This window comes from Panthera leo, chromosome B2, assembly GCF_018350215.1.
Source record: "Panthera leo isolate Ple1 chromosome B2, P.leo_Ple1_pat1.1, whole genome shotgun sequence".
In the NCBI taxonomy this organism is placed as follows: domain Eukaryota; kingdom Metazoa; phylum Chordata; class Mammalia; order Carnivora; family Felidae; genus Panthera; species Panthera leo.
The window spans coordinates 37,231,161-37,256,846 of NC_056683.1; the positions used below are offsets into that span (position 1 = coordinate 37,231,161).

At 53.1% G+C, this 25,686-nt stretch overlaps 1 protein-coding gene across 1 annotated transcript in view; it reads left to right on the plus strand.

Annotated features, from left to right (window-relative positions):
• The first annotated feature begins 2,353 nt into the window (after positions 1–2,353).
• Positions 2,354–25,686, plus strand: part of GLP1R (glucagon like peptide 1 receptor) — a 34,531-nt gene continuing 11,198 nt past the window's right edge. Inside the window, exons 1-7 of the mRNA XM_042938640.1 lie at positions 2,354–2,476; positions 10,270–10,366; positions 11,274–11,381; positions 19,097–19,215; positions 19,575–19,681; positions 23,293–23,446; positions 23,975–24,134. Coding sequence (XP_042794574.1) covers positions 2,399–2,476; positions 10,270–10,366; positions 11,274–11,381; positions 19,097–19,215; positions 19,575–19,681; positions 23,293–23,446; positions 23,975–24,134 — 823 coding nt within the window. The 5' untranslated portion in view covers positions 2,354–2,398. The remainder of the gene's footprint in view (positions 2,477–10,269; positions 10,367–11,273; positions 11,382–19,096; positions 19,216–19,574; positions 19,682–23,292; positions 23,447–23,974; positions 24,135–25,686) is intronic.

Sequence of the window (25,686 nt, forward strand, 5' to 3'; positions counted from 1 at the left end):
GTCTGCACTGGCTGAACACAAAAATCTCCTCCCAGTCAGGGAAAGCCCGCTGGAAGAAAGAAAGTGGTCTTTTCAGTACTGACCACGGGACTTCCCACCACATCTGCGTTTCACAGCGGTATGGATCACGATTGTGATTGTAATAGAAATGGCTCCGATAATTATTTGTTTAATGTCTCTCACCTGCAGGGAATATAATCTTCCTGAGGGTAGGGGCAACATTGCCACATTCTCCACGGGACCTCGTTCAGGGTCTGGCACATAGCAAGGTGTTCAATAGATATTTATTGAATAAATGTAATTTGGAGGTGGATAAATTCATGGCCAAGGCCCAGTTCTGTCTGAATACTTCCTCTAGCGTCTTCTCCTCCTCCCTCCTCTTTTCCCCAACCCCCAAGCTTGCAAATTGTTCCCTATATCTATATTGATGTCCATATCATCTACAAATCTATATCTAATTTTGCCTTCTAGAAGGGTAATAAAACCCCCAATATTTAACCTTGCCAGCGGCTGGCTGGAATAAAGGGAACTTTTCCCAGCCTCCTTTACAGTTAGGAGTGCCTACGCGCCTAAGTTCTGACCAATGGGTGCAGAACCGACAAATGCCACTTTCAGGACCTATCCTTACCCTTAGAGGCGCACCCCTCCTCTTCCCTTTCCCCCTTCCTGCTGGCTGGAATTTGGATGTCATGACACCAGCTGGGGCAGCCTCCTTGGATCCTTTGGTGGAAGGCTTGGGCCATGCGAATGGTAGAAGCTAGTAGAACAGGGGAAGCCCTAATGATCAGGGAGCGACTGCTCCAGTCCAAGGCTGAATCACTGGCCTCGTTTTATACCAGAGCCCTTGGTTACACCATTGTTGTTTGGGGTTTCCTGTCAGGTGCAGCTGAACTGGCTAATAACCTTTTGTTGTTGTTGTTTATTTATTTATTTTTGACAGGTGGGGGGTGGGGAAGAGAATCCCAAGCAGGCTCTGCGCTGTCATCAAGGAGCCTGGCTGGGGGCTTGAACTCACAAACCAGGAGATCGTGACCTGAGCCGAAACCAAGACAGACCGTTAACAGACTGAGCCACCCAGGGGCCCCTGAACATGCTAATAGTCTTATGTGGCGCGAGGAAGGTGACTGTAGACTGACTTCTGGGCGGGGAAGGAAATACAAGACTCCCAGGTAGAGGAGGTGAGGCTGGCTGGAGAGGAGGGTCCGTCTTCCCGAAAGGGAGCCCCTGACTCCTCCTACTGGCTGTCTCCTCCCACCTCCCCACTCCTCTCCACCCCTTCCAGTTCCCCTCCGGGCTTGGAGAAGTTTTGTTCCCCCCTTGAGGAGCAGTTACTCTCACAGACTCTCTTTCCCTTTGGAGTGATCCAGACATGCCCTATGGCGGCTCCAGGACTGCGTGCTGCAGCCACCCGCCCCCCCTTCCCAACAGTGACGTCAAAGTTGTTTTAGAGCTGGAGTAATCCCTTCTTCCCACTCCCACTGTTTATTAGGGAAGTAAAGTCAGTGCATTTTAGCACCCCCTCCCACAGCCTGGCCGTTAGAAGGGAATCTGAGGGAGGCCTGTGCACCACCGCCCCCACCCCCTGCCCGCACTCTGGGGGGTCGAGGCGGGGAGCGGTGGACACGAAGGCAGGTAAAATACAGAGTCCCTACAAAGCCGAAGACAAAGATCCAGGAGACACAGGAAATAGCGACGGGCCCACGTTGTCATACGGACACACGGTTCTAAGGGCCTAGTGACTCAGAGCAAGGACTGTGGAGGCTGCAGGAGTGGGGAAAATCTCTAGACCCTCTGCCTCGGGGCTCCACTGATCTATTTGTCTTCGCCTCCCCGCTCCTCACTCAACCTTAGTTCTCCCGGGGCGATCTTCCGGACTGAACTTGGAAATGAGGAGAGGATCTGGGGAGGGGGTAACCCCGCCGGGTGGCTGTATCTTATACTAGTCACTCACAGCTCTTGGGGTTACACTTTACGGGAGGGGTCCGACGGGTCGGGTGACATTGGACAAGTCCTACGTGCCCCTCCGGCCTCAGTTTCCTCTGGGGTATCCTGAATAGGTGGGGGGTGGCCTGGCTTTCCACAGCCCGGGGAATCCGGGGCGCGGGGGTAGGGGGCGGGCTGGTGGCCGGCTCCCGCGCTAACCTCCGCCCGAGCGGCGCTCGCCAGGAGCGCAGCGTCCGGTGCCCCCGGCCCCGGACGGACTGGCGCACGCGGCGGGGCCCGGCCGGGGAGGGGGCCGGGGCGGCCGGGGCGGAAGACGCGGGACCCCGTCGGCCCCTCCCGCGGGCGGGGCGGCCCCGCGCCGGCTCCTCCCCCGGCGCCGCGGGCCGCCCGGGATCAGTCGCCGCGCGCGGTTCCGCAGGTGGCAGCGATGGCCCGGTCCTGAGCGCCCCCCGCCATGGCCGGCGCCCCCAGCCCGCTCTGCCTGGCCCTGCTGCTGCTCGGGGCGGTGGGCAGGGCCGGCCCCCGCCCCCAGGTGAGACCCGCGTTCCCCGGGGGAAGGCGGGGAGGCAGGGGGCCCTGCGCGCTGCGGGAGCCGGTCCCGGCAGGGGCGGCCGGGACTTGAGCGAAACTCCGCGACCGCAGGCGTTGGGAACCGAAGCCCCGGGGGTGGAGCAGGGACTGGAGAGTTGGGCGCCCCGGGGGCTGGAGGGGGGCTCGGACGGCGGCCCGAGGTGGGGGCTTGGACGGCGGCTGACGGTACCAACCCCGCGGATCTCGCTTCCTCGCCGCCCCCGCCCTCCACCAGGCCCCCAGCTGCCCCGCGGCCGCCCTGCGCTGACTTCTGCGCCGCATCTCCCCAGACCACTTTCCCAACTCCTTCTCCTCGGAGACCCTTGCCCGCCTCCGGGGTACGCCCCGACTCTCCCACCACGCCTCTGACCCCTCTCCGCGGTGCCTGCCCCCAGCCCACCCTGCTCGCTCCTCAAAGACCCTGCGAGAAGGCTCGGGGAAGACGGAGAGGGTCAGGGTGTGGACACCCGGTTCCATCACCCCCTCAGCAGCACCCCCGGCACAGCTTTTGACTCATAGCCCCAGGGGCCCTGCGGAGGCAGCTAGTTGTCCTTCTTCCTGACCTCCCAGATGGAACTTGAGTGCCCTCCTCCCACCCCAGCCCCTGCGGCAAACACATAGGAAGCTCCCTGCTCCTGTGGACGTGGCCGTGTCCCCCTCACACACTTGTCTGACCCCCCATTCTGACTTCTCTGGGTGACAACATATACCGGGATGCACACTGGGACACACAGAGACACCTTGGCCCCCTGGATGCTACTGGCGAGCGGACCACAGATGGACCTCCACAGTCCTTCTCTGCAGCCCTCACTGTCCTTGCCTTTCCTGCCTCCGGGCTCCTGGGCTTGGGGGGGGGGGGGGTAGTCGGCCTGTTTGTGGAGTGGAGAGATGTCCAAAGATGCTGTGAGGTTGCTAGAGCAGAGAGGAGGTGCAGGCTTGGGTGGCCTGACTGGTGTCAAGGGAGCCATCTCTTGTTCCTACCCCCAGACCTAAAGAACTGAGAGCTTTGGGGAGTGGACCTGTACAGGCCTTGGAATTTGTCCCAGCACAGGATGGGGGCAGGATGAGGGGGCATGGCCTTGGTGAAGGCTGACTCCACCCTGGCTGAGAATCCAGATATGGACAGATTGCCCCCTAGCTAAGTGCCAGCCCATTTTTCAGCACCCCCCTTCCAATTCCTTTCTGGACTCATTCTCTTCCTCTCCCTGTCCTCCAGCCCAGCTGCTGACCCTAGCCACAGGAGACACCCCTACTGCCCCAGAACCTTCCCCAAGTCCCTCAGCCAGGCCTTGACTTCTCTGGTGTACTTGGGATCTTTCAGGAGCCAAGACTGCAGACGCATTAGCATTACTGCCTGGCTCTCACCTTTACCGCCTTGGGGCTGCGCTGGGTGGAGGTGGAAGGCCTTGCTGTCTGCCCCTGTCCTGTTCCAGGCCGAGTTTGCAGACCTGGTTTGGATTCAGGGAGATGGAGAGGTTCTGGAGGCTGCCTGGCTTCTCCCCAAAGTTCTTTTTCCCATAAGAATTGGGCTCCTTGGACCTGCTCTTACTTCTGATCCCCTGACTCCTCAGCCCTGGGCTTGGAAGGTCAGAAACGGGCAGGATGAGCCAGGCTCTGAGCAGAGAGGGTGGCGCTTTCTGGGGATTCTGTTATTGGGGGGCACTGAACATCTCTGGCCACCACAGAGAGCTGAGCAAAAGGGCTTTGACGTTAGACTGCAGTCATTGTGGTACAACCCCATGCCCATGTAGATGACTCTAAAAATGGGTGAATTTTGCATTCTTTCTGTTCATGAGGTCAGCAATGCTAGAGTTACTCCCTCTATGTCACTGATGGGGGAAAAAGCTCAGAAAAGGGGAGTTCCTGTGTAAGATGACCCAGTCATTCAGGAAGGGGTCATTCAGAGAGGAGAAAGGGGTGTGGGGCTGGGCTGGTACCTAATACCTGCCTTCCCAGGTGGGGCTGAAGGAAGAATACAGAGTGAGCTGTCCACTCTCTGGTCTGGCCAGCAGCTGGGGTCGGGAGCGGGGGCAGGTGGTAGTGGCCAAATCGACCTCTAAAGAAAGGGACCCAGGCCACTGCTTCATTGTTCCTGGAAAGGACCAGGCCCCTTTCCCCTATTCCTTACTTCCCCACCATCCCTGTGAGGAACCTGGTCTATGAGGAGACAGGCAAGACTTGGACACCCAAAATTAGAACCAGAGAAAACTAGGTTCAAATATCAGGTCTGCTATCAGCTGGTGATCTTGGGTAGCACCCTTCACCATCCCAAACCTCAGTTTCTTCACCTGTAAACGGGGATCAGAAGCTCTACCACATAAAGTCATGGAGAGGATTGAGACCCTGGAACCCTGAAATGGCAATTTGAGGTACATGGGGGAACTGACCCCTTTGTCCTCCAGAATCTGGAAGGCTTCTTCAGGGCAGAACAGGGCTTGGAGAGGGGCTGTTGGAGGCCTGCGCCTCTGTACTCTAGTGAAGGGCGGAGGGAGTCCAGGGTGCACAGCGGTCAGCGTGGACTTTGTTCTGAGCTGGGCTCCCTCCCGGACCCGGATCCCGGGTGGGGGCCCCGGGACAGGAGCAACCAAGAAACCACATCCTGCCCTCCAGTCCCTTTCTTTGAGCAAAAACAGGCCCTTCCTTAGCTGCAGCCTGGCCCTAGGCAGATTCCTCTGCGTGTGTGTGGGTGTGTGTGCGTGTGTGTGTGTGATAGAGAGACACAGAGATACAGACGTAGAGATAGGTAGAGGAACACAGAGAGAGAGAGTCCAGGAGGAGAAGGGTGTGGGTTGTATGAGACCCTGTTTCTCTGTGTATTTGTGCGTGATCCTGCGTGTGGCAGTCTGCTGGTGTGGGAGCCACTGGTGTGTGAAACGTCTCAGCATGTAATTGTGTGCCTGGCAGCGTATATGTGTTTGCAACCCCATGTATGATACTGTGTCTATGGGGAGGTTTGTGTGTGTGTGAGAGAGACATTTTTGTGTGTGGATGGGTTCTGCCAGTCTGTGCCAGCGTGTGGGTGAGAGATAGCATGCTTGTGACAGAATGTGTGGCTGTTTCCCTGTATGCATGTATGTGACAGTGTGAATTGAGCATATGTCAGTCGAGGAGTCTGTGTGTGTGTGTGTGTGTGTGTGTGTGCGTGTGCACGCGCACGGTGGTGGGGGTGATGTCTCAGCATGTGAGTGTGTACCTGACTGTGTGTGTGTGTGTGTGAGAGAGAGAGAGAGTGAGACTGTCATGTCTTGGTATGTAAGCATGTGCTCCATGGTGAGTTTGATAATGTGGATGACAGGACACCCATGTGAAGGTTCCTGTGCATATGACAACGTGTGTCAGTTTTCTTTGCCTTGCCCTTCTGCTCACATGTCTGGAGCCCTTAAGAAAAAACTAACGGGGGCTCAAAGAGCCAGGGGTCTGGCAGCCCCACCCTTCCAGGGCACTGGGGCCAGGGTGATGTTGTGGGCTCTGGGAGGAGGGCAGAGAGGGAGGGGTCTGGGGGGTCTGGGGAGGAGCTGCTGGGGAAGATAAGGGCTGCATCAGCTAGGAGGCCCCAGAGTTCATCTTTGGAGTTCTCTTTCTCCTTTGGAATCCTCTCCCATTTTTCCCACCTCGGTGGCCCAGGGAGGCCAAGGTCTCTTTCCCCCTTCCTTCAATCAAAAAGGCTTCCAGAAAAGGAAGAGATGTAGTCACACTAAGAAAACTGTAGGAGGAATTTTGCAGTTAGGAGCTAGTCTTTGGAGAGGGAGTACCTTCCCAGGGTGTTGGAAAGCCTGTCACCTTGGGAGCATCCATGCCAGCTATGTCCTTTCCTGTCTGCTCTTCCTTCTAAGACTGCCCATTTGTACAGGGCTTGATGATTCATAAAGGTGTTCATCTACTTTATGTTGCTGGATCTGTACAGTAACTCTTTTTTTCTAAGTTTATTTATTTATTTTGAGAGAGAGAGAGAGAGAGAGAGAAAGAGTGTGTGAGTGGGAGAGAGGGGCAGATGGGGAGAGAGAGAATCCCAAGTAGGCTCCATGCTCAGCGCAGAGCCCAACATGGGGCTTGATCTCAGGAACCATGAGATCAGGGCCTGGGCTGAAATCAAGAGTCGGATGCTTAACCGACTGAGCCACTCAGGCGCCCCAGTACAGTAACTTTTTGAGAAGAATAATATGCCTGTTGTACAGATGAGGAAACTGAGGCCCCAAAGTATTAAAGTGCATCTTATCAATCCCACATTAACAGATTGAACTGGGATTTGAACCCAGGACTTGCACTTTCCTGCACACCACTCCCTCTTGGCGTCCTCTTTCTCACCTCCTGCTTCCTCCCCAAACTCCTGCATCTGAGAGATGCCCCTCCTTATTATAACTCCCACCTGCGCATTGTCTCCGTTTTATCTCTCCATCCCCTTCAGAGAGATTTCATAAAACCTGGCAAGTCCTGATTCTAAAACTTCCATCCTGCCCTCACTCTGGCACCTTAGCCCACCACTGCTGCCCTCTTGTGGGCCTGGTCTGCTGCCCTGTGAGGCAGGAGCATCCACAACTGGGTCCTTCCCAGTACCCAGCACCCACAGCCCCACCTCATCAGGCTTGGAGCAGGGACTCATGCCAGGGGAGGATGAACCGGGGCTAGGGGCTGGTGGACAGGGCCTGCCCCTCCTCACAGTTCCCTGCCCAGGGGCATGGAATCCCGAGCATCCCCACTTGGGTTTGCCACTGGACGATGCAGAATGATGGGGCCTTGGCATGAAAATATGTCCGTTTCCTCCTGGGACTTTGTTGATCCTGGAAGTGAGGGAGAGGTAGCGCCCAGACTCCCCAGGAAGCCAGGCTGCCCCATCCACTCTGCCCTCCCCCTTCTCCTGTAAACAGCAGAAATCGTGAGAAGGACTGCATGGGCTGCCCATTTTCCATGTGCCAGGGGCCATTCTAAGCATAAACTCACTTAATCCCCACAACAATCCTGGGCAGGTGGTAGGTAGGGACTATTATTATTCCCATTTTGCACATGTACGGGCTGAGGCTAGAAGTTAAGATTCTTGGGCAAGGTAACAAACTTAATTTATGGGGGAGCCAGGGTCAGGCCTGGATCTAAGCCCAAAGCCAGGGTTATTCACCCTCCACTGTGTTACTGTGTTCACCGGAGCACCTGGGCCCTGCTTACTGGACATCATCAGCCTTGTCCCAGACCAGAGCCTCATGTCTGTCCGAGCCTGGCCACTGCTCTCTCCCTCGCCCAGAAATTCCTTTCTCTGCTGGCAGGAGCATCAACATCCCCACCTCTGCATCTTTGTACCTGCTGAGCCCTCCTGCTGAAACGCCCACCCTCCACCCTTGCTAGCCCAGCCTGTCCCCCAAAGCTGAGTCTACACTGAGCCTGGGCCAAACCACCCTCTGAACATTCTCACCCCTGCCTTCTCTGTTCTGTGCTGCCCAGCCCTTGACACCACCCCCCAAATAGCATGGGAACTCTCTCAGGTCAGGGCCCTGTCTTTCCTCTTTGTGTTTCCCACGTTTCTCATCCCCACCACCTCCCAGAGTCTGGCACAATATGGCTTCCATAAACACTTGGTCGGGGAGAGACCAGAGGTCCCAGTAGTTCATGCTGTTTATGTAGGGGGTTGGAGGGCAGGGCTGTACAGTAAGCAGTATGTTGGAGACCCTGAGCTGGTTCAGGAAGAGGTCAGGAAGCTCTCTATCTTAGGGGAGACACAGCACTGTCCTCAGGGAGCCCCAGTGTGAGGGGAGACGCAGCCCTGTCCTCAGGGATCCCAAGTCTGAGGGGGCAGACAGCCCTGCCTCAGGGAGCAATAGTCTGAGGGGAGACATAGCCCTGCCCTCAGGGAGCCCCAGTCTAAGGGAGGAGACACAGCCTTGCCTCAGGGAGCCCCAGTCTGAGGGGGCAGACAATCCTGCCTCAGGGAGTCCTTGTCTAAGATAGTTTTATATCTGAAGCTCTCCTCAGAGCAGGTGACAGGGCTGCTTCTGTTTTGAACCTCCCTGGAGTGTTGGTGGCCAAGCTGGCCTTCATGGTGCTGTCCTTAGCCTTTAACCCCACTCCAATCCCCACTCCAAGACTTTTAGTTTCCATGGGCTTCCCTGTTCTCCCTCCCTGCCCCAGACACACCTTCTGCCCTAGTTCCCAGCTGTGACCTTGCTTTCTGCCTGCTTTCCTTCTAGAAAGAGTGATCAAGGAGGATTTCTCCCCAGCCTCTCTGCCCTTTTACCACCAGCTGCTGCATTAGCGGGTGGGGGGTGGGGGGTAGAAGGAAAAGGGGTGGGCTGGGGATTGGGGTTGATCCACCAGGACTGGCTCTAGTGAACAATTCTGCTGACCTGTCTTTTGTAGCCAAAATCAAGACACTGCCTTAACTGCTGTTGTGTTTTATTCCTTGTTCTTTTATTTGTTTTTCAAACAAATACACTTGACCTTTGCCCTCAGAAGAACTCCTTCAGGTGGTGCCACCTGTGGCCTGGGCACACTTACTTGGAGAATGTGCTGGGGCTCAAGCAAGCTTGGGCCCCTTCCTGGCGCTTCCCTTGTGGGCAGGGATGAGCACAGGACAACCTGTGTCTTTGTGGGAGGTGTCCTATAAACCAGGACTCAGCTTAAACCAGGGCAGGATTACCCAAAACCACATCCAACATGTGCTTAGGGCAGCACCAAGTCCAGGGTGCAAGCTGCCCAAAAGAAGCTATTTTAATTTTGGCACCCGAGTGTATTTTTGTGATTTCAAAAAAGTGAACTTTTGTTTTAAATCAAGTATAAGCTCTACATTTTATGCAAGGGGCTCCCTGGTCATCTTGGCCTCTGCAGACTCTAAATGAGGAGTATTTGTCATTTGGAGCCTGTTGAGGAAAAAATACAAATAAAAAAGAATCACAATCCCAAGATATATCTACAGGAAGTGCACGAAAATGTTCAGAAGGGACATTTCTCACACGGGTGGGTCGTTTGGGTCTCTGTGCTAAAAAATCTGTTTGGTTACCTTATCTAAAAATGGAGGTTCATATCCCCTTACTCACAGATAGGGGGACCCCTCCCATTGTAAGCCAAATCTCCCTGTTCTGGAACTTTTCTGATCCCATGTCCTCAGGACTACTTCAGGTGATAGAAGCTGGGCTGAATATTTGATCTCTAACGTTATGCTAGAAAAAGGGACAATGGGTGGTGTGTTGGCCCCCCCGGATGACATGATGGCCTATTTCAATGCTCTGTAGCATTGAATCCCACTACACCACATGCCTCCCAATACACCATCACAGTCACTGATCTGGGGGAGCCAGAGTCCTAGCCTTAGCTCTGCTCCTTGGGGTGCTGTGTGACTTCGACTGAGTCTCTCTCCCACTCTGGGCCGGCATGTGCCCTTCTAGAATGGTTGAAAGTGCAAGAACCTTGCAGGCAGGCTGACTGGGCACTGGGAAAGGAGTCCATGGCAGTCACAAAGCCGTGGTCCCTCAGGAACTCTGCCTCTTCCCCCACTCAGCCCCCCAAATCATCATTTCAGTAGACATGTGCTGGTCACTTAATACACATCAAGCTACGCATCTGTCTACTTGGGGATAAAAATGTGAAAAGATCCACCAGAGTGCCTCTGTGGTAGTGACTTTCTCCCTCTTTCAGAGATAGCCAATGCCTGGTGGAGTTTCGGGCTCTACTGTTCTCTGGAGATGAAAAAAAAAAAAGAGAGTGTGGGGGCCGGGGGGAAAAGAGAGGTTGGCTGGACCCAAGGGGCCTCCATTTCTCCCCTCCCCCCCACAGGGTGCCACTGTGTCCCTCTCAGAGACAGTGCAGAAATGGCGAGAATACCGACACCAGTGCCAACGCTTCCTGACTGAGGCTCCACCCCCAGCCACAGGTGAGTCCAGGTGGGACCCTCACCCAACCGATCCCCTGGAGACTTTGAAGGCGCTCCCCACCCCCAAGCTATGGTTGGGCATCATCTGCCTCTCTAGGATGCCACACCTGCGCGATACCTGGGAGTGCCATCTTATTCCCCTTTTCTCCAGCTCGAGCCTCTTGGAAGCAGGGACCTGGCCTTTCCATTCTGTGTCCTCCTTAGCACTTCTGGCCTGTGCTGGGGCTGGAGGCCCAACCAACATATTTATAGGAATAAATGTTTCAGAGGAGTTTATGAGGTGGTCTAAAGAGCAGAAGTTGGAGCTGGCTGGACCCTGCAATCACAGCACAGCGGCCGTAGAGGGTTATTCGAGCCTCATGAGCTACCGTTCCCCCCTCATCTATGATGTATACTTTAAGAATAGGCCTATAGGCACTCTTCTTAGATGTTTGCGTTGCAATTTATTTTCACACTGAGGCAGTCTTCCATTTTGATCTCAGCAATTGTATAATCAGTCTTTCCCTTGTTTGAATACTGCCTTCATAGGGAGTCTGAATAAATCATGGGTCCACTGAAAGTTCCAAAAAAAAAAAAAAAAAAGGAATGGCCCATAGGGATTTATTGAGCACTTAATTACCATGCTCAAGTATCTATATAACACACTATTTGTCTCCAAAAGGCCCTGTGGGCACAGGATTAGTCCCATTTTACAGGTGAGAAAATAGACATTAAGTAACTTGCTCGAAGTTCCACTGCTGATAAGTGGCTGAGTCCCCTGGCCTGGTACCTGCTGGGTGGGGACAGTGCTCAGCAGAGGTTAGCCGAGTGCAGGGATTCTGCCCTGCCAGCCTCCATGGTGGCAGTGGAGGGGATGTGCCACTGGCAGGCCGGGTGGGGACTCAGAGACTATTCCTCCTGCACCCAGGCCTGTTTTGCAATCGGACCTTTGATGAGTATGCCTGCTGGCCAGACGGGCTGCCGGGCTCCTTCGTGAATGTCAGCTGCCCCTGGTACCTGCCCTGGGCCAGCAGTGGTAAGTCCTCTCTCCTTTTCCCTGTGTCCAGGAGGCTGGGGGGCAGGGGGGTGGAGCTGGAGCAGGGTGCACACTGCTGCCTTTCTGCCAAGGCACAGCCGTCCCCACCCCAGAAGATCTTTAGGCCTCCTAATGGGTGGGCTCCCTGTCTTTCCTCTGGGGGGGTACAGTAGGGGGTGTCAGGTGTAACCTAGGCTAGGGCCTATGCTGGCATGTGACAGGGGGAGGGTAGAGTGTGGGGTTTCAGCCCCTGACTTAAGAGAGAAATTTAAGCCCCCTCCACCCAGTAGTCAGGAAAGGAGCTGGGTAGGAACAGACTTAGGGTTGGGGGTTACCCAGAGGCATCACTACTCTGGGTATGTGTATGTGTGTATGTATGTACGTATGATGTGTGTTTGTAGGTGCCCCATACCTGGTAGTGGTACCTGGCTACCTCCTGACTCTTCAGAGGCTCACTGGTCAGATGAACGCAGATGGGATTAGTCATCAGGGTGCTGCTGGGGTTGTCCCTCCCCAGTGGGCTTCCCTCCCTAGATCACTCCTGCCTGCAGCGGACCCTGCACCAGGAAAGGTGTGTCTGGGTGGGTGCGAGAGTCATTGGAGTGCAGGGACCTCCAGAGCCTGCGGGGGGCACTCTGCTCGGAGGGCTACCTAATGCGCCCCCATCACTACCTGTCTATCCCAAGCACCAGGGAGGCTAACAGGAGACTAGCACCCTGGCCTCAAGGAGCTCATAGTCTCAGTAAGGGGAGAAAAGACTCTCATAATAATGATAGCTAATATGTACTGATGACCTGCATGCCAAGTCTTGCCTTAAAAGCAGAGTATTCATTTACTCTTTACAATTACCCTGTGGTTATGCTTGTTGTACAGCTGAGGAAACTGAGGCCCCAGAAAGTTTCAGCCACTTGCTCCAGATGATGTGGTAAATGGTAGAGCCAGGATTTGAAGCCAGCCTTGTGCTCTTAACCACTGTGCCTCGAAGAGGCCTTCAAGCAGAAACCAACCCAAAAGCAAATGTCCTCATACTATGGGAAGCCAGCAGTCTTCCTGGAGGAGGCAGCCCCTTACTGGAACATTAGGGCACCTAGGAAGGCCTGGCGTGGATATCACCTCAGAACAAAGGACTGAGGTCAGATGAAGCCCAAGCAGGAGTGCTAGGAGGCTGTTTCCTTCTCTGCTCTCTCAGGACCCCCACCTCACCCTGAAGTGTGCAGGGAGAACGTGCACCTGGTAAGATGCAGGGTGGATCTGTGCCCACCCCCCCCCCCGCCCCCGCAGCACTTCTGTGGTCTGTTGTAAGCACTTTACATACCTACCCTCATTTCATCCTCACAGCGTTACCCCATGAGCAAGTACTCTGATTATGCTCTCATTTTATAGAGGAGGAACCTGAGGCACAGAGATGCTACGTGCCTTTTCCAAGCCCACAAGCTAGTGGGTAGCAGACCCAGGAATCAGGTCTGGAGTCTGGCTGAGAGTGTGTTTCACTGCTGCACCAGGCTGAGTGAGCCTACATGCACGTGTGTGCGCATGTGTGCGTGTCGCTGTGGCTCTGGGCATGACGACAGGTGGGTGGCCTTGGGCCTCTGCTGGCTGGGCACACTCCATCCAAGAGAGGGCGGTGAGCGGCCTGGCCTCTCCCTACAAATGAAAAAGTCGAGTCCTACAATCTAATGGTTCTGTTTGCCGATGTTGTGAGTGGCTGTGTGAGCTTCAGCGGGTTCCCAGACCGCTTTGTGCCCCAGCTCACTCGCCCATCTGGGAGATGGGATAAATCCGGTGATAAGGGTCGCTGGGAGGATTGCAGGTTCTTGAAGAATGGTTGCTGTTAATTTTCTCCACCCACCCTACTTACCTCCCCCACCTCCCCCAATACACAGACTTTCCCTGCGTCCGAGAGGTTTGGGACTAGCTGCTTGGCCAGCCTGGGCTGGGCCTCTAGACCCCAGGGAGCCGGGCCCAGGACAGGGTCCATCACTCAACACTAAGCTGCCCCCAGCTCTGCCTGCCACTTGCAGCTCCATCCATCACCTTTAATTTTATTTGAGCAGGAAATAGGTCCTGGTGGTGCCCGTTTATGAGCGAACACAGTTTTATTGCTTTCTCCACGAAGATATTGGCCACTGCATAGGCCCCCTGCCAGTCTCCACCCCCTCCCTGACTCACCAGGCTAATTCACTCCCTTTTCTGACACTCAGGATCTGATTCTCCCCTCCCTGAGTTAGGGACCTGTAGGGACTCTCCCCTCCCTGAGTTAGGGACCTGTAGGGAGACCCACCATGGGCTCCCACAGCTTGTCCTGGTGGTCTCTGGCTTGTCCTGGTGGTCCCCTTGGCAGAGGCTGGCACCAGGGACTTCCCTAACACCCACCCAGGGATTGTGAAAGCAGAAGGGGGCAGTACTGGAGCATTCTTGGGCTGATCAAGGGGAACAGCCTGTGGAGAAACTTCACAGTATGAGTTAGTGGGGCGGTGGGCAGCAAGAAGGACAGGGGTGTCGCAGGCAGGGTCCTGGAGGAAAACACACTCAGCTGGGAATTTGAGAAGAATTTAATGGAGGGGTCACTTACAGGGGGCGGGGCAGGGTTAAGGGGCCAGTAAGGTGTATAAAGCACCAAGGACTTTTAAGAGGCGGAAGCTTTAGCATTCCTAGATCTGAGTGGAGTGGGAATGGGGAGGCCACCCAGCAGGGCTGTGGCCACACAGGGGGCCCTCCTACCTTTTACTTATGCCTCCCATTGGCCAAACTCATAGAGGGCAGGGAGCCCAAGTGATGCTGTCCCCAGGGGGTGCAGAGCAGGTCAGAGGAATGTGCGACTAGAGAAAGGATTAAAACAATTACCAGACACTCGGGTCAGGCCTATGTCAGGAGATAGGGGTACTAATGAGACCTCAGGAGTGTGTGTGGGTATGCTGCGGAGAACAGGTGACCCCTCTCCATGGGGCTGAAGAGGTCAGCTCTGGGGAGGAGGGCTGACTCCTCACCACAGGGCTGAAGAGGTCAGCTTATCGGCTCAGGAAGTGGTGCTGAGGGAGGTCAGAGCCACCTCTTTTGCCTGGGGTGTGGCATCAGGAAGGCTTCCAGAGAGAGGTGACATCAGAGCCAGGCCTGAAACAAAAGGGAGTTGGAGAAGGGGGGAGAAGGGGAGAGGAGGACCCTCCAGGAAGGGAGGACATCCAGGCATCACCTTGTAGATGGGGCCAGGCCTCAGGCCTCAGAACCACACAATGTCCTAGGGACAGGATGCCCTCAGACATCCTCGAATTCTGAGCCCTCTAATTCAGAATTTGGGACTCTAGAGGGCAGAAGCAGATGAGTCAAGGAAGGAACATGTTTGAACGAGATGCCTGGTGTCAGTAAGACTTTGTAAACCAGAAGGCTTGAGTGGCTTCTGAGAGCCTGTTGCCGCCTGAGGGTCATCCAACAGCCTCATTTACCCACAAACAGCTGATCTGCTTGTTACAAATCATTCTGGTCTCATTAGCTGCACCCCCTCCTGATCTGTACCTGTTTGTTAGTTTAGTTCTCATTACATGAGAGTCATAAAATGCTTTTAAAATGGCCTATAACTCACAATTCTCGGAAACTCTGACAGGTGCCTCCCTTGAGTAATGTGGAGCCCAGGAGCTTTCATGGCAGGCCAGCGTTGCCACAGAGAGACCGAGGCCAGAGCTTGGCCCTGGAGTTGTGGCCGAGGTGGTGTCCTGAGTTCCAGCCCCATCCTCAGTGGGGGAGTGCCTTTTTTGAGAAATTAGGGTGAAGGCATCAGCAGGGCTTTCAATGTGACCATGTCATGAAGGCCTACTATGCACCAGGCACTTCTCGTGCTTTATCTCCTAATCCTCACACCACAGACCTGAGAAGCCATTATGGTTCCCATTTCACAGATGAGAAAACTGAGACCTGGGGAGGTCTGCCCCAGGCTGCATAGCTGGTTGAGGGCAGAACCAGGATTTGATCTTGGGTCTGTGTAGTTCTCCTGGGTCATGATTGATGCACTACCCCTGCTGTCTCCCACCCCAAGCTGATGCCTTCAGTTCTAGCCCTGCCTTTGACCCTCACTCCACCACGATGGGATGGGGCTGTGACTACCGTCTCTGGATCGTAGCTTCCCCGTCTGTCAGATGGGGCCCAGTAGTCCTTGCTGGCCGCTGTTGTTGCTAAGGGTGCAAGAACTAATGGATTCATGAGCAGCTCTCCACAGCCCTGAGAGCCTGCATCCACGTGGAAGGGCGGCTGTTAGCTTGATTACAGACGCCGCTGCAGTTTCCGGGAGGGGAAGTGTTTAATTGGGGGTTTTATTTCCAGCACCAGGGTCTGACTTAATGAAATATCCTTGGGCCTCCTGGCATGTGGCCGGCTGCCTCCTGGTGTTGACAAGACCAGAGCCAATCCCCTGGCTGTGATTTACCAGCAGTTCCTGGGCCAGATAAAGCTGGGCTGATAAGCAGGGCTGTGCCTGGACCCTCCCTACCTCCAGCCAAGATGGGCATCTGGGGACCATAGGCCTGGCCAAGAATCAGCCTGGCTTTTAATACTGGCTGCTAATGAGGGATAATTGACAGACACACTCTCATAGGTTCCCCGAGCTTCTCGGGGACGCAGTGATCTCTTGATACTGTGCCAGTGACACATCTGTGCATTTACCATCTCCCCATCTTCCCTGTTGGCCCTCAGCAGAAGGCCCAGGAATGGTGCAGGCTGCTGGGGATCCACACTGGTAAGAGGATCTACTGGGAGGATGCTGAATGTTAGCAAACCCAAGCCCTGAAGGGCAGAAGAGAAATGGCACATGGCCATTGTTGACTGTTAGCAGTGAATTTGGCTGCTAACTTTTGACCTCTGAAGGCAAAGAGCTAGGTGTTTGAATCCTGCCTCTGCTACTTCCTGGCTGGGTGAGCTTAGGCAAGTCACTTGGACACTAAGAGGCTCAGCTTCTTCATCCATAAAATGGGATTAACATGCCTACCTTGTAACTTGGTCGTGATGTTCAAAGTTGTCAAGCGTACAGCAGGTGTTTGAAAACCAATACTGTGTGTAGCTTGTAGAGAGGTTGTATAAGGTGCATGTAGGGAGGGAACCAGCAATTGTGGGTGCATCTAGCTGTGGTATTATTGGGGTATTATCGGGGTCACACTGCTGTGGGCTAAGTCCTGGGTAAATGGGCGGTTCGGTGGTTTGTGCTCCATTACCATGTCCTCTCCCTTCCCTTGGTCCCTCTGCCTTCTCTTCCTCCTTCCTTGCTGTCATCAAAATGGGCTGCCAGTGAAGGCCCTGACATCAGTCTCACTCCCTCTGGGGTCAGCCCAGATCCCCATCAGTGCTCTGAAGACTGGTTTGGCCTTCTATCAGAAGACTCGACCCCTGGTGAAGAATTCCAGGCATCCGTGCAACAGATAAGAGGGGCACTCAGGGCTCGAGAAGAGCTAAAATCTGCTAAAATTAGACCACATGCCTCCCCTCCTCCGCCTTTGCCTTTGCCTGATTTTGTTCATAAATGCATTTGAGGGGTATTGGGACTCAGGCTCTTTTCGCTGCTGGAAGTCCTGTCACTAGATTTTTAGGTTTTTGTTTCTCTTCCAGGTAAAGTCTCTTAAAATGTTCTTCTAGAAGCATTGATACTGCGAGGTGATTTACTCTACTGTATCACAAGATGTTTCAGTCTCCTGAAGAAGGCCTTGGTTCAGGTTTTATGAAAGAGGGGGAGAAAGGAGAGGAGTGAACAGGGACGCTGCACTGGGTGACTGGGGGTTGGGGGTCTGGAAGGAAAAGGGTCTGAGCGATAGGCCCTGCGGGTACCTGATACATAACAACAGTGGGTAGACTGACAGTTTGTGAAAGGTAAAACATCCCTGGCCTAGATGGCTGCGTCCCTGCTGGGCCCTTTCAGGGCAGGCCCTGGGGTTTGCCTCACTCCCATCATGCACACATTTTTTTTGTTTTTGTTTTAATTAATTTGTTTATTTAAATTTGAGTTAGTTAACATGCAGTATAGTCTTGGTTTCAGGAGTAGAACCCAGTGATCCATCACTTACATACATCACCCAGTGCTCCTCCCAACAAGTACCCTCCTTAATGCCCGTCACCCATTTAGCCCAACCCCCCCCCCACCTCCCCTCCAGCAACCCTCAGTTTGTTCTCTTTGTTTAAGAGTCTCTTAAGGTTTGCCTCCCTCTGCTTTTACCCTCATGTACACATGTTAATGAGCCTCTTCCCACACACAGTTCTTACTGCTACTCCTCCACCTGGAAACTTGTGACCAGGGCCTCCAATGCTTCCCATCCTTCCTCCCTCCCTCCCACTGCACCTTCATCCCATGACTGGTCTTTAAAATCTTTTAGTCCTTTAGAATTTTTAAATCTTTTACATTTTGTCCTGGCTCCAGTTTCCCTCCTTAATCTTCCTGTGCTAACCCTAACCTCGTTTTTGTCCCCGGGTTCCTGGCTCTGGGGTCAGACTTACATTCTCCTCCAGGAAGGCAATGAGGCATTTCCTCCCAGGCACAAGTAAACCCCTTATTCCCTTTCATGACCTCACAGGGAACCAGGGACCACAAGCCACCCACCTCCCTGGGTAGGGGGCCAGCAGGGCAGGTCAGACTTGATGTGTGTGAATGAGCACAGACAGCGTCCACCCCAGCTCTGTTGGGCCTGTGTTTGATCTCTCTCGGTTTGCATTTATGTTATTACTTTCTGAGGACTGTTTTTTTCCTGTGAGAGTCTTGATTCCCTGGAGCCAGGAACTGTGCTTCCTCCTTCAGAATGAAAGCTCTCTGAGGACAGGGGCTGGATCTCTCCCTCCTCTCAGACTGGGAGGTCTCCAAGGGCAGTCTCTGTCCCCAGCATCTCACTAGGGGCTACTCGAAGGGAGGAGCTGGGTTTTCCCTCTTTGAATGGAGAGTCTCCAAGGGCTGTGCCTCTACCATTGACATTGGATTCCTTTTAGATCAGACTGTCTTTGAGCATAAGACTGTCATTTCCATCAGATTAGGACTTCCTAAAGGCACGACTGTGTCTTCCCCTCAGATTGGGGCTCCCTGAGAGCAGAGCTGTGTCTCCCCTCAGATTTGGGCTCCGTGAGGCAGGGCTATGTCTCCCTCACTCAGACTGGGGCTCCCTGAGGGCAGGGCTGTGTCTCCCCCACTCAGACTGGAGCTCCCTAGGGCAGGACTGTGTCTCCCCCTCAGACAGGCTCCCGGAGGCAGTGCTGTGCCTCTTTCTTCCTCTCAGGAGCTCTGAGCCCATCTGTTCCCAGGATCTACTCTGTCTATGAAGTGTTGGAGGGAGGCAGGGGCTAGTCCTGAAAATTCGAAGTCACAGTGGGTGGCTATGGAGCTGTTGAAGGCCACTGGTGTTCAGCACCAGACCTTGTCAGCAGTGTGATTTGAGGCTGGAGGCAGGACATGGGAATGGGCTAGAGTTATCTCAAAAACATGGCTTCATCAAACTCTATCCCAGGGTGGCCAGGAGGAAAGGCTGAAGGTGGTGCTGGGTGGCCCTTAGCGACTGCCTTTCCTGTCCCTGGGCCAAATGGGCACATGGCAAGAGAGGAAGGCCTGAATGTGTGTGTGTGTGTGTGTGTGTGTGTGTGTGTGTCTCAGAGGTGTTGCCAACTCCAAGAGGTCAGTCCTGGGGGAGCAGTGAGGGCCCCAGGGCAGGGAGGAATGAGGTCTCTGTGGTGTTGGGCTCAGCTCCCACGTCTCTCTGCCCCAGTGCTGCAGGGCCACGTGTACCGGTTCTGCACAGCCGAGGGCCTGTGGCTGCGCCAGGACAACTCCAGCCTGCCCTGGAGGAACCTGTCTGAGTGCGAGGAGTCCAAGCGAGGGGAGAGAGTGAGTTGCAGATGGGGGCTCCGAGTCAGTGAGGGGTAATGGGGTCCCAGCTGCACTGGAGCAGGGCCCCTGGGCATCTGGTGGGCTGGCCTGTGGCCATCTTGTCTATCCCCCTGCTTCTGGGGGCTTTGCACACCATGCTTGCTGGGCAGAGGCCACGTGTGTTCACCCCACTGGCCTTGGGATGAGGCCCTGGAAATCCAAGGACCATTGCCATAGGTTATTTTCTTTCTTAGTTCTGAAGTCCCTGGTGCAGCCTGACCTGGGGCCCCGCCTCTCCCTGTCCCATGGGAAAGACAGATGTGGGAGAGGAGGGCGTGGGCTGCCTCACGTGCACTGTATCCCTCGTGTGCACACAGAGCTCCCCAGAGGAGCAGCTCCTGTCCTTTTCCATCATCTACACGGTGGGCTACACACTCTCCTTCTCCGCTCTGGTCATCGCCTCGGCCATCCTCCTGAGCTTCAGGTAAGGGGCCTGGGGGCCCGGAGGGGCTGTTTCATTCCAGCTCCCCACGCTGTCCCCAGTGGATGAGGGAGCACCAAACTAAAGTGACAGTGCTGCAGGTGCTTCTCTTAGGAGATCTCCGGAGAGCCTGTCCACTGAATACGAGGCTGAAAACACGGGATATGGCCCCGTTTGCCATATCTCTACTCTGTAAGAGCCTACATAGAATACTGCAAAAGAGAAAAAAACAAACACCACACAAACACACAAAGCACATATCCCCAGACCTTCATAGTGGGTGGTGGGATTAGGGCACATCCCCTTCAGCTGAGCATGTGAAGCTTAAATCATCAGGAATTCAGTTTGATTTTAGGTAAGAGCTCAAGGGTTTAGAGATTCTGCCCTCTTTGGAGCTTATCAGCCCCCTGGAAAAGGTCTTCCTTAAGTCTAACCTCCATGAGCCATTCCTTCCACAGGACCATGTTCTTCCCACTCCCTCTGCACTTGGTGGAGGGTAAGCCAGGGGGGCTGGGTTCAAGGTCAGGAGCAATTCTGAGTGCAGGGACCTCAGGATACCAGCCCCACAGAAACAGGACAAGCCTCATTCCTCCTGTCACCCCCATGGCACCTGGCACAGTCAGTGCTGGGCACAGTCAGTGTTTGATAGATGCATTCACTCGGTGAATATTCTCCCCTTTTATTATGAAGTATTTCAGAGATATTAAAATACAGTGGCTGATACTGATCACTGGCACACCCAATGCCGAGCCCAAGAGCTAACACCTACCACAGAGTCAACACGGGCATGCTGCCCTGGGTAGCCACCCTGCCACTGCTCTCCACCCCCACAACCAGAGGAAAGCCCTGAAGGGGCTACTTATAATCCCCAGGCATCTCTATACTTTTTCCACATTTATAGTATCTGTACAAATAGATAGCTGTGGACTTGGCGTATTTTAATGGTATGTTGTATATACTCTTTTGCAATGTTATTTTTGGCCTGCAATGTTTTTGTGAGATTCATTTATGTTAACGCAGGTAGTTCTGTTTTATATTAACCGTCACTCCAGACTCTATTGTATAATACATTACAATTTATTTTGATCACTTTAATGGATATTTGAGGTGTTTCCTTTTTTTTTCTTCTCTGAATTACAAACCTTGCTACAAGGCAAATTCTTACTTATGACCCCTTGTGCATTTCTCCAGGGGCATGTACCTCTGAGTAGAATTGCCTGGTCTGAATGCCATGTGCTTTTGAAAATTTATTAGGGGTGTCTGGGTGGCTCAGTCGGTTAAGTGTCTGACTTCGGCTCAGGTCATGATCTCGTGGTTAGTGGGTTCAAGCCCCGCATTGGGCCCTGTGCTGACAGCTCAGAGCCTGGAGCCTGCTTTGGATTCTGTGTCTCCTTCTCTCTCTGCCCTTCTCCTGCTCATGCTCTGTCTGTCTCTCTCTCTCTCTCAAAAATAAATAAACGTTTTTTAAAAATGTTACAAAAAAAAAAAAAAAAGGAAACTTATTAGATGAAGTTACTCTCCAAAGTGGTCATACCAGTTTGCCTTCTTACCAGTAATAAATGGAAGTTCCCTTTACTTAACATCCTCACCAATATTTAGTATTTTCACCTGTTACTAATCTGAAGGGTATGAGATATCTCATGATTTTAATTTGCATATCCCTGATTCCTAGAGAGATCGAGCATTTTTGTGTTTCATTTTATGAATTGCTTATTCCTATCCTTTGCTTACTTTTTTATTGGCTTATTTGGCTTTTTCTTTTTTCTTTGGCCATTCATTATATATCCTGGATCCTAATTTAGGATGCATCCTCTTTTAGCCTGTGGTTGATTTTTTCACTCACGTTATAGTGCCTTTTATGCATGGAAGTCCTTAGTTTTAATGAAATGAAATATATCAGTGTATCCATTTTTATTAATAAAGTTTATTACTAAATGTTATCAATTGATAAAGATTAATTTTGCCAGTTGATAAAAAAACTATCAATTTTTTTCCAAAGACCAAATTCCTTTATGATCTTGTTTAAGGAATCTTTCCTTGGTGCCTGGGTGGCTCAATTGGTTTGACTCTTGATTTGGGCTTAGATCATGATTCCAGAGTCATGGGATCAAGCCCCATGTCAAGCTCTATTTATGATTCTCTCTCTCTCTTATGGTTCTTTAATCCACCTGTAATTAATTTTTGTCTATGGTGAAAATAAGAGATTTAATTTTATTTTTCATATGTATGTGTGTGTGTGTGTGTGTGTGTGTGTGTATGTACCATTTAGTAACAGCTCATCCTTTCCCCCTTGGGTTTGTAGGGCTTACTCTTTCATGCAGCAAGAGTTATCTTTGCCTGGGTTGTCAGCTCTGAGCTCTCAGCACAGAACCTGATGCGGGGCTTGAACCCACAAACTGTGAGATCATGACCTGAGCCAAAGTTGGATAATTAACTGACTGAGCCACCAGGCGCCCTGTCTACTTTGTGGGTCTTTAGGAGGGTCCAGACTATGCTTGACCCTTGGTTCTTTATACGTTTTGAGAGTTCCAGGAAAACAAAAAATCAACACTGTTGAAATTTTTATTATAGCTATTTTTTATTAATTTATCAGTTAATGTGGAGAGAATTGACACCTTCAAAATAGTGAGTCTATCCATGAATGTGTAATTTTAAGTCTTGTCTAACTATTTTAAGCAAATGTTATTGTATCCTCCATAGAGATCTTGCCCGTCTTCTGTTAGACTTATTTCTATGTAGCCAATTAAAAAATTACATATGAATCTTTAAAATTTACTTTTTATTTGTTTATTGCTGATATATATAAACACACATCAGCAGCCATGTTGAATGAAATTTATCAGTTCTAATAATTTGTGTGTAGGTTATCTCAGATTCTCTATGAATATACTCTACTGTCTATAAATAATGAAAATTTCGTTCCTTTATCTCCAATTCGTATGGATTATTCCCCCTTGCCTTCTTACAGTGGCCAGGATCTATATTGCAATGGTGAATAGATGTGATGATAGCTTTGTAAGGCTAGATAATCCTTATTTTCCTGATTTTGAAGGAAATGCTTATAAAATTTCTCAGTTAAGAATGATGTTTGTTCCGGGTTTGGGTAGATAGCCCTTATCAGGTTAAAAAACGCCCTTGTATTTGCAGTTTGCTCTGTGTTTTTACATGAAAGGATATTGATATTGTGTCTAATAGTGTTTGAATTCCTACTACGTGCTTAGCCCTAGTCTGCCCCTGAAGCATGTGAGATGTGGGTCCTGTCCTCAAGAAGCAAAGCAAAGTTTCCATTGGGGAAGGTGGTCTTCACACATAAATCACTTGGATTATACATGACTTTGTAGAGAAGAAGATGCTGTAGAGAGGAAGATAGTGTGGGTGAGGGTGGGTGGTGGCAGTGACCACACACCTGAAGGCTCCATGGAGAGGCAAGACTCATATTGGACCCAAGAACTTTCAAGGATACGAGGCAGAGGGGCATTTTCAGAGGAAGAAAAGACAGAGGCTCAGTCCCAGATGCGGAAACATGCCTGTGGTGCATGTTAGCATGAACTGGGGGGTTGTGGAGCAGAACTGCTAGCCACCTTGCTAGGAAAGAGCCCTGTTTTCTCCCACAGACACCTGCACTGCACCCGGAATTACATCCACCTGAACCTGTTTGCGTCCTTCATCCTCCGAGCGCTGTCCGTCTTCATCAGGGACGCGGTCCTCAAGTGGATGTACAGCACAGCCCCCCAGCAGCACCAATGGGATGGGCTCCTCTCCTACCAGGTGTGTGATGTGTTCAGGAAGGGCCTGGGGAGGGATGGACAGTCAGTGAAGGCAAGCCTTCCCAACCCCACCCAGGCCAGGCACAAAGAAAGGCAAGAACTGCCACACCTGGTCCTTAGGGAGTCCCCAGTCGGATGGGAGAGGCAGTCCACCCTGGGGAGCCCCCAGTCTAAGGATATAGACACCCTCCCTGCGCTTAAGAAGTTCTGTCTGACACAGGAAATGGTCTTTGGAAACAGACCCAGGCTTGAATCCCAGCTCTGCTACTTACTAGCTGTATAGTTTTGGGACAAGTCTTTTAACTTCTCTGAGCCTCCGTTTCCTCACCTCTATGGGGATAATATTAGCTTCTTCTACTCAGGGTAGTGATTCAGTGAGCTAAAGCAGGTCAACTTCTTGGCCCTGGCCCTGGCAAAACGGTGTTAGGGCTTCTCATCCGGTATTTGCATCTGGGGCAGGATGGGGAGGGGGATCAAGAGAGGCAGGAGGCAGAGCTATGTCCCCTGGGGACTCTTCCTCTGCCCCCAGGATTCTCTGGGCTGCCGCCTGGTGTTCCTGCTCATGCAGTACTGCGTGGCAGCCAATTACTACTGGCTCCTGGTGGAGGGCGTGTACCTGTACACGCTGCTGGCCTTCTCAGTCTTCTCCGAACAGCGCATCTTCAGGCTCTATCTGAGCATAGGCTGGGGTAAGGTCGACTATCATTCATCTTACGTGTTCTTCCACCCCAATCCATGGCATGGGAGGCGGGGGACCCTGACCTCTCTTGGGACTACTGCCCTCAGGCTGCCCCCAGGAAGCCCTCTTGGTGCTCAGAACACACTGCTGGGCCAAGGGCAGGGCCCACTGGATAACTCTGTCCTGGGCACGGGACTCACTGCAGAGGGCTATGGTTACCCTCCCGTCTCTGCATCACCTGCCCCACCTAATGGAAACAGAGGTCTCCCCCCTTTCTGGCCAGATACACCACACACACACCATGGGCAGCCATGCACTGTCCTCAAACACCTCTACTGCTAAGACCCCTGGAGATGGAGCCCCATACCCAGTCCTTGGTACCCAGGCCCTGAGGGAAGGGGAGAGTCCTGGGCTTCAGGGTAAGGGGTCAGGAGGTGAGGGCTGAGGGGCTGTGGCTCTGTCAGCTGATGATGAAGAGGAGGGCTTAGAGGAGAGCCGGGCAGGGCAGGGCTGGCAGCCAGAAGCCAGCTGAGGAAAGGGTGGACCGCGGATGTGCCTGGAGCCCAGCTGGAAATGTTCTAGCCAAAAAAGTTTGCCGAGAACTATCGTGTCTTTTTTTTTGCTGGAACATTTCTGGTTGTGCTTCTGCCTCTCGCCGCATGCGATTCTGATGAGAACAGGGGCTGAGAAGCCCACCAGCAGCTCCCCAACCCCCACCCCACTACAGGGAAAACACAGGCAGCAGCGCTTACTCTGGAGAGGCCCGCGGGAGCCCCCTCCTGGATGGAGCCAGAGAATGGGCCTTGCCCTCTGGCCCTTCCTAATCTGCCAGTGTCCCTGCCCACGCCACAGGAGCCTGCCTTCCACCTCAAGCTTGCCGTTCATTCATTCACCACTGTCATTCCTTCCTTCGCCTGCCTCAGGTTACTTTGACCACTGGGGACCTCCCGCCTCAGTCACAGCCACGTGTGATGTCCCCCTCCCATACTGGCTCCTGCCTCTGAGCCTTTGCAAGGCTGTCCTCGGTCCAGCCCGCCTCCTCAGGAAGCCTCCACAGGTTGTCTGGCCCCCTGGCTGTGCGCTTTCTCTGGCCCTCTCAGCCTCCCTGCCCCTGTCCTCACCCTGAATTCCCTTTTACCGGTGTCCCTCCGCCACCTGGCTCTTTGTGGCCCTGTTGTAGAAGAGTACCTCTAAAGAGGGCGATCAGTGTCTGGAAGGCACCCAAGGCCCAGAGAGGGCAGGGCTTTGCAGGCAGAGCAAGCACTGGAACCAGGCCTCCTGACTCCCAGGCCCTGGGCTGCTGCCTGTCATGGAAAGTTCTCTGTCCTGCATTGCCTCTTTGGTCCCTTAATAGCCAAGGTGAGCGAGCTCAGGCCTCTGGGCAGGTGGGTCTCTCCTCTGTGTACAACTCCCTGCTCCCACCCTTCCCCCACCTCCCCACGGGCCCATCCTTCCCTGCTCTTCCGCCCCTCCGAGGGTAGGGCAGTCACCCAGGCAGTGGGCAGCTGGAGAGCCCTGCAGCTAATGGAGGGTGGGGCGGTGTTAGGTCATTGAGGGGGCTC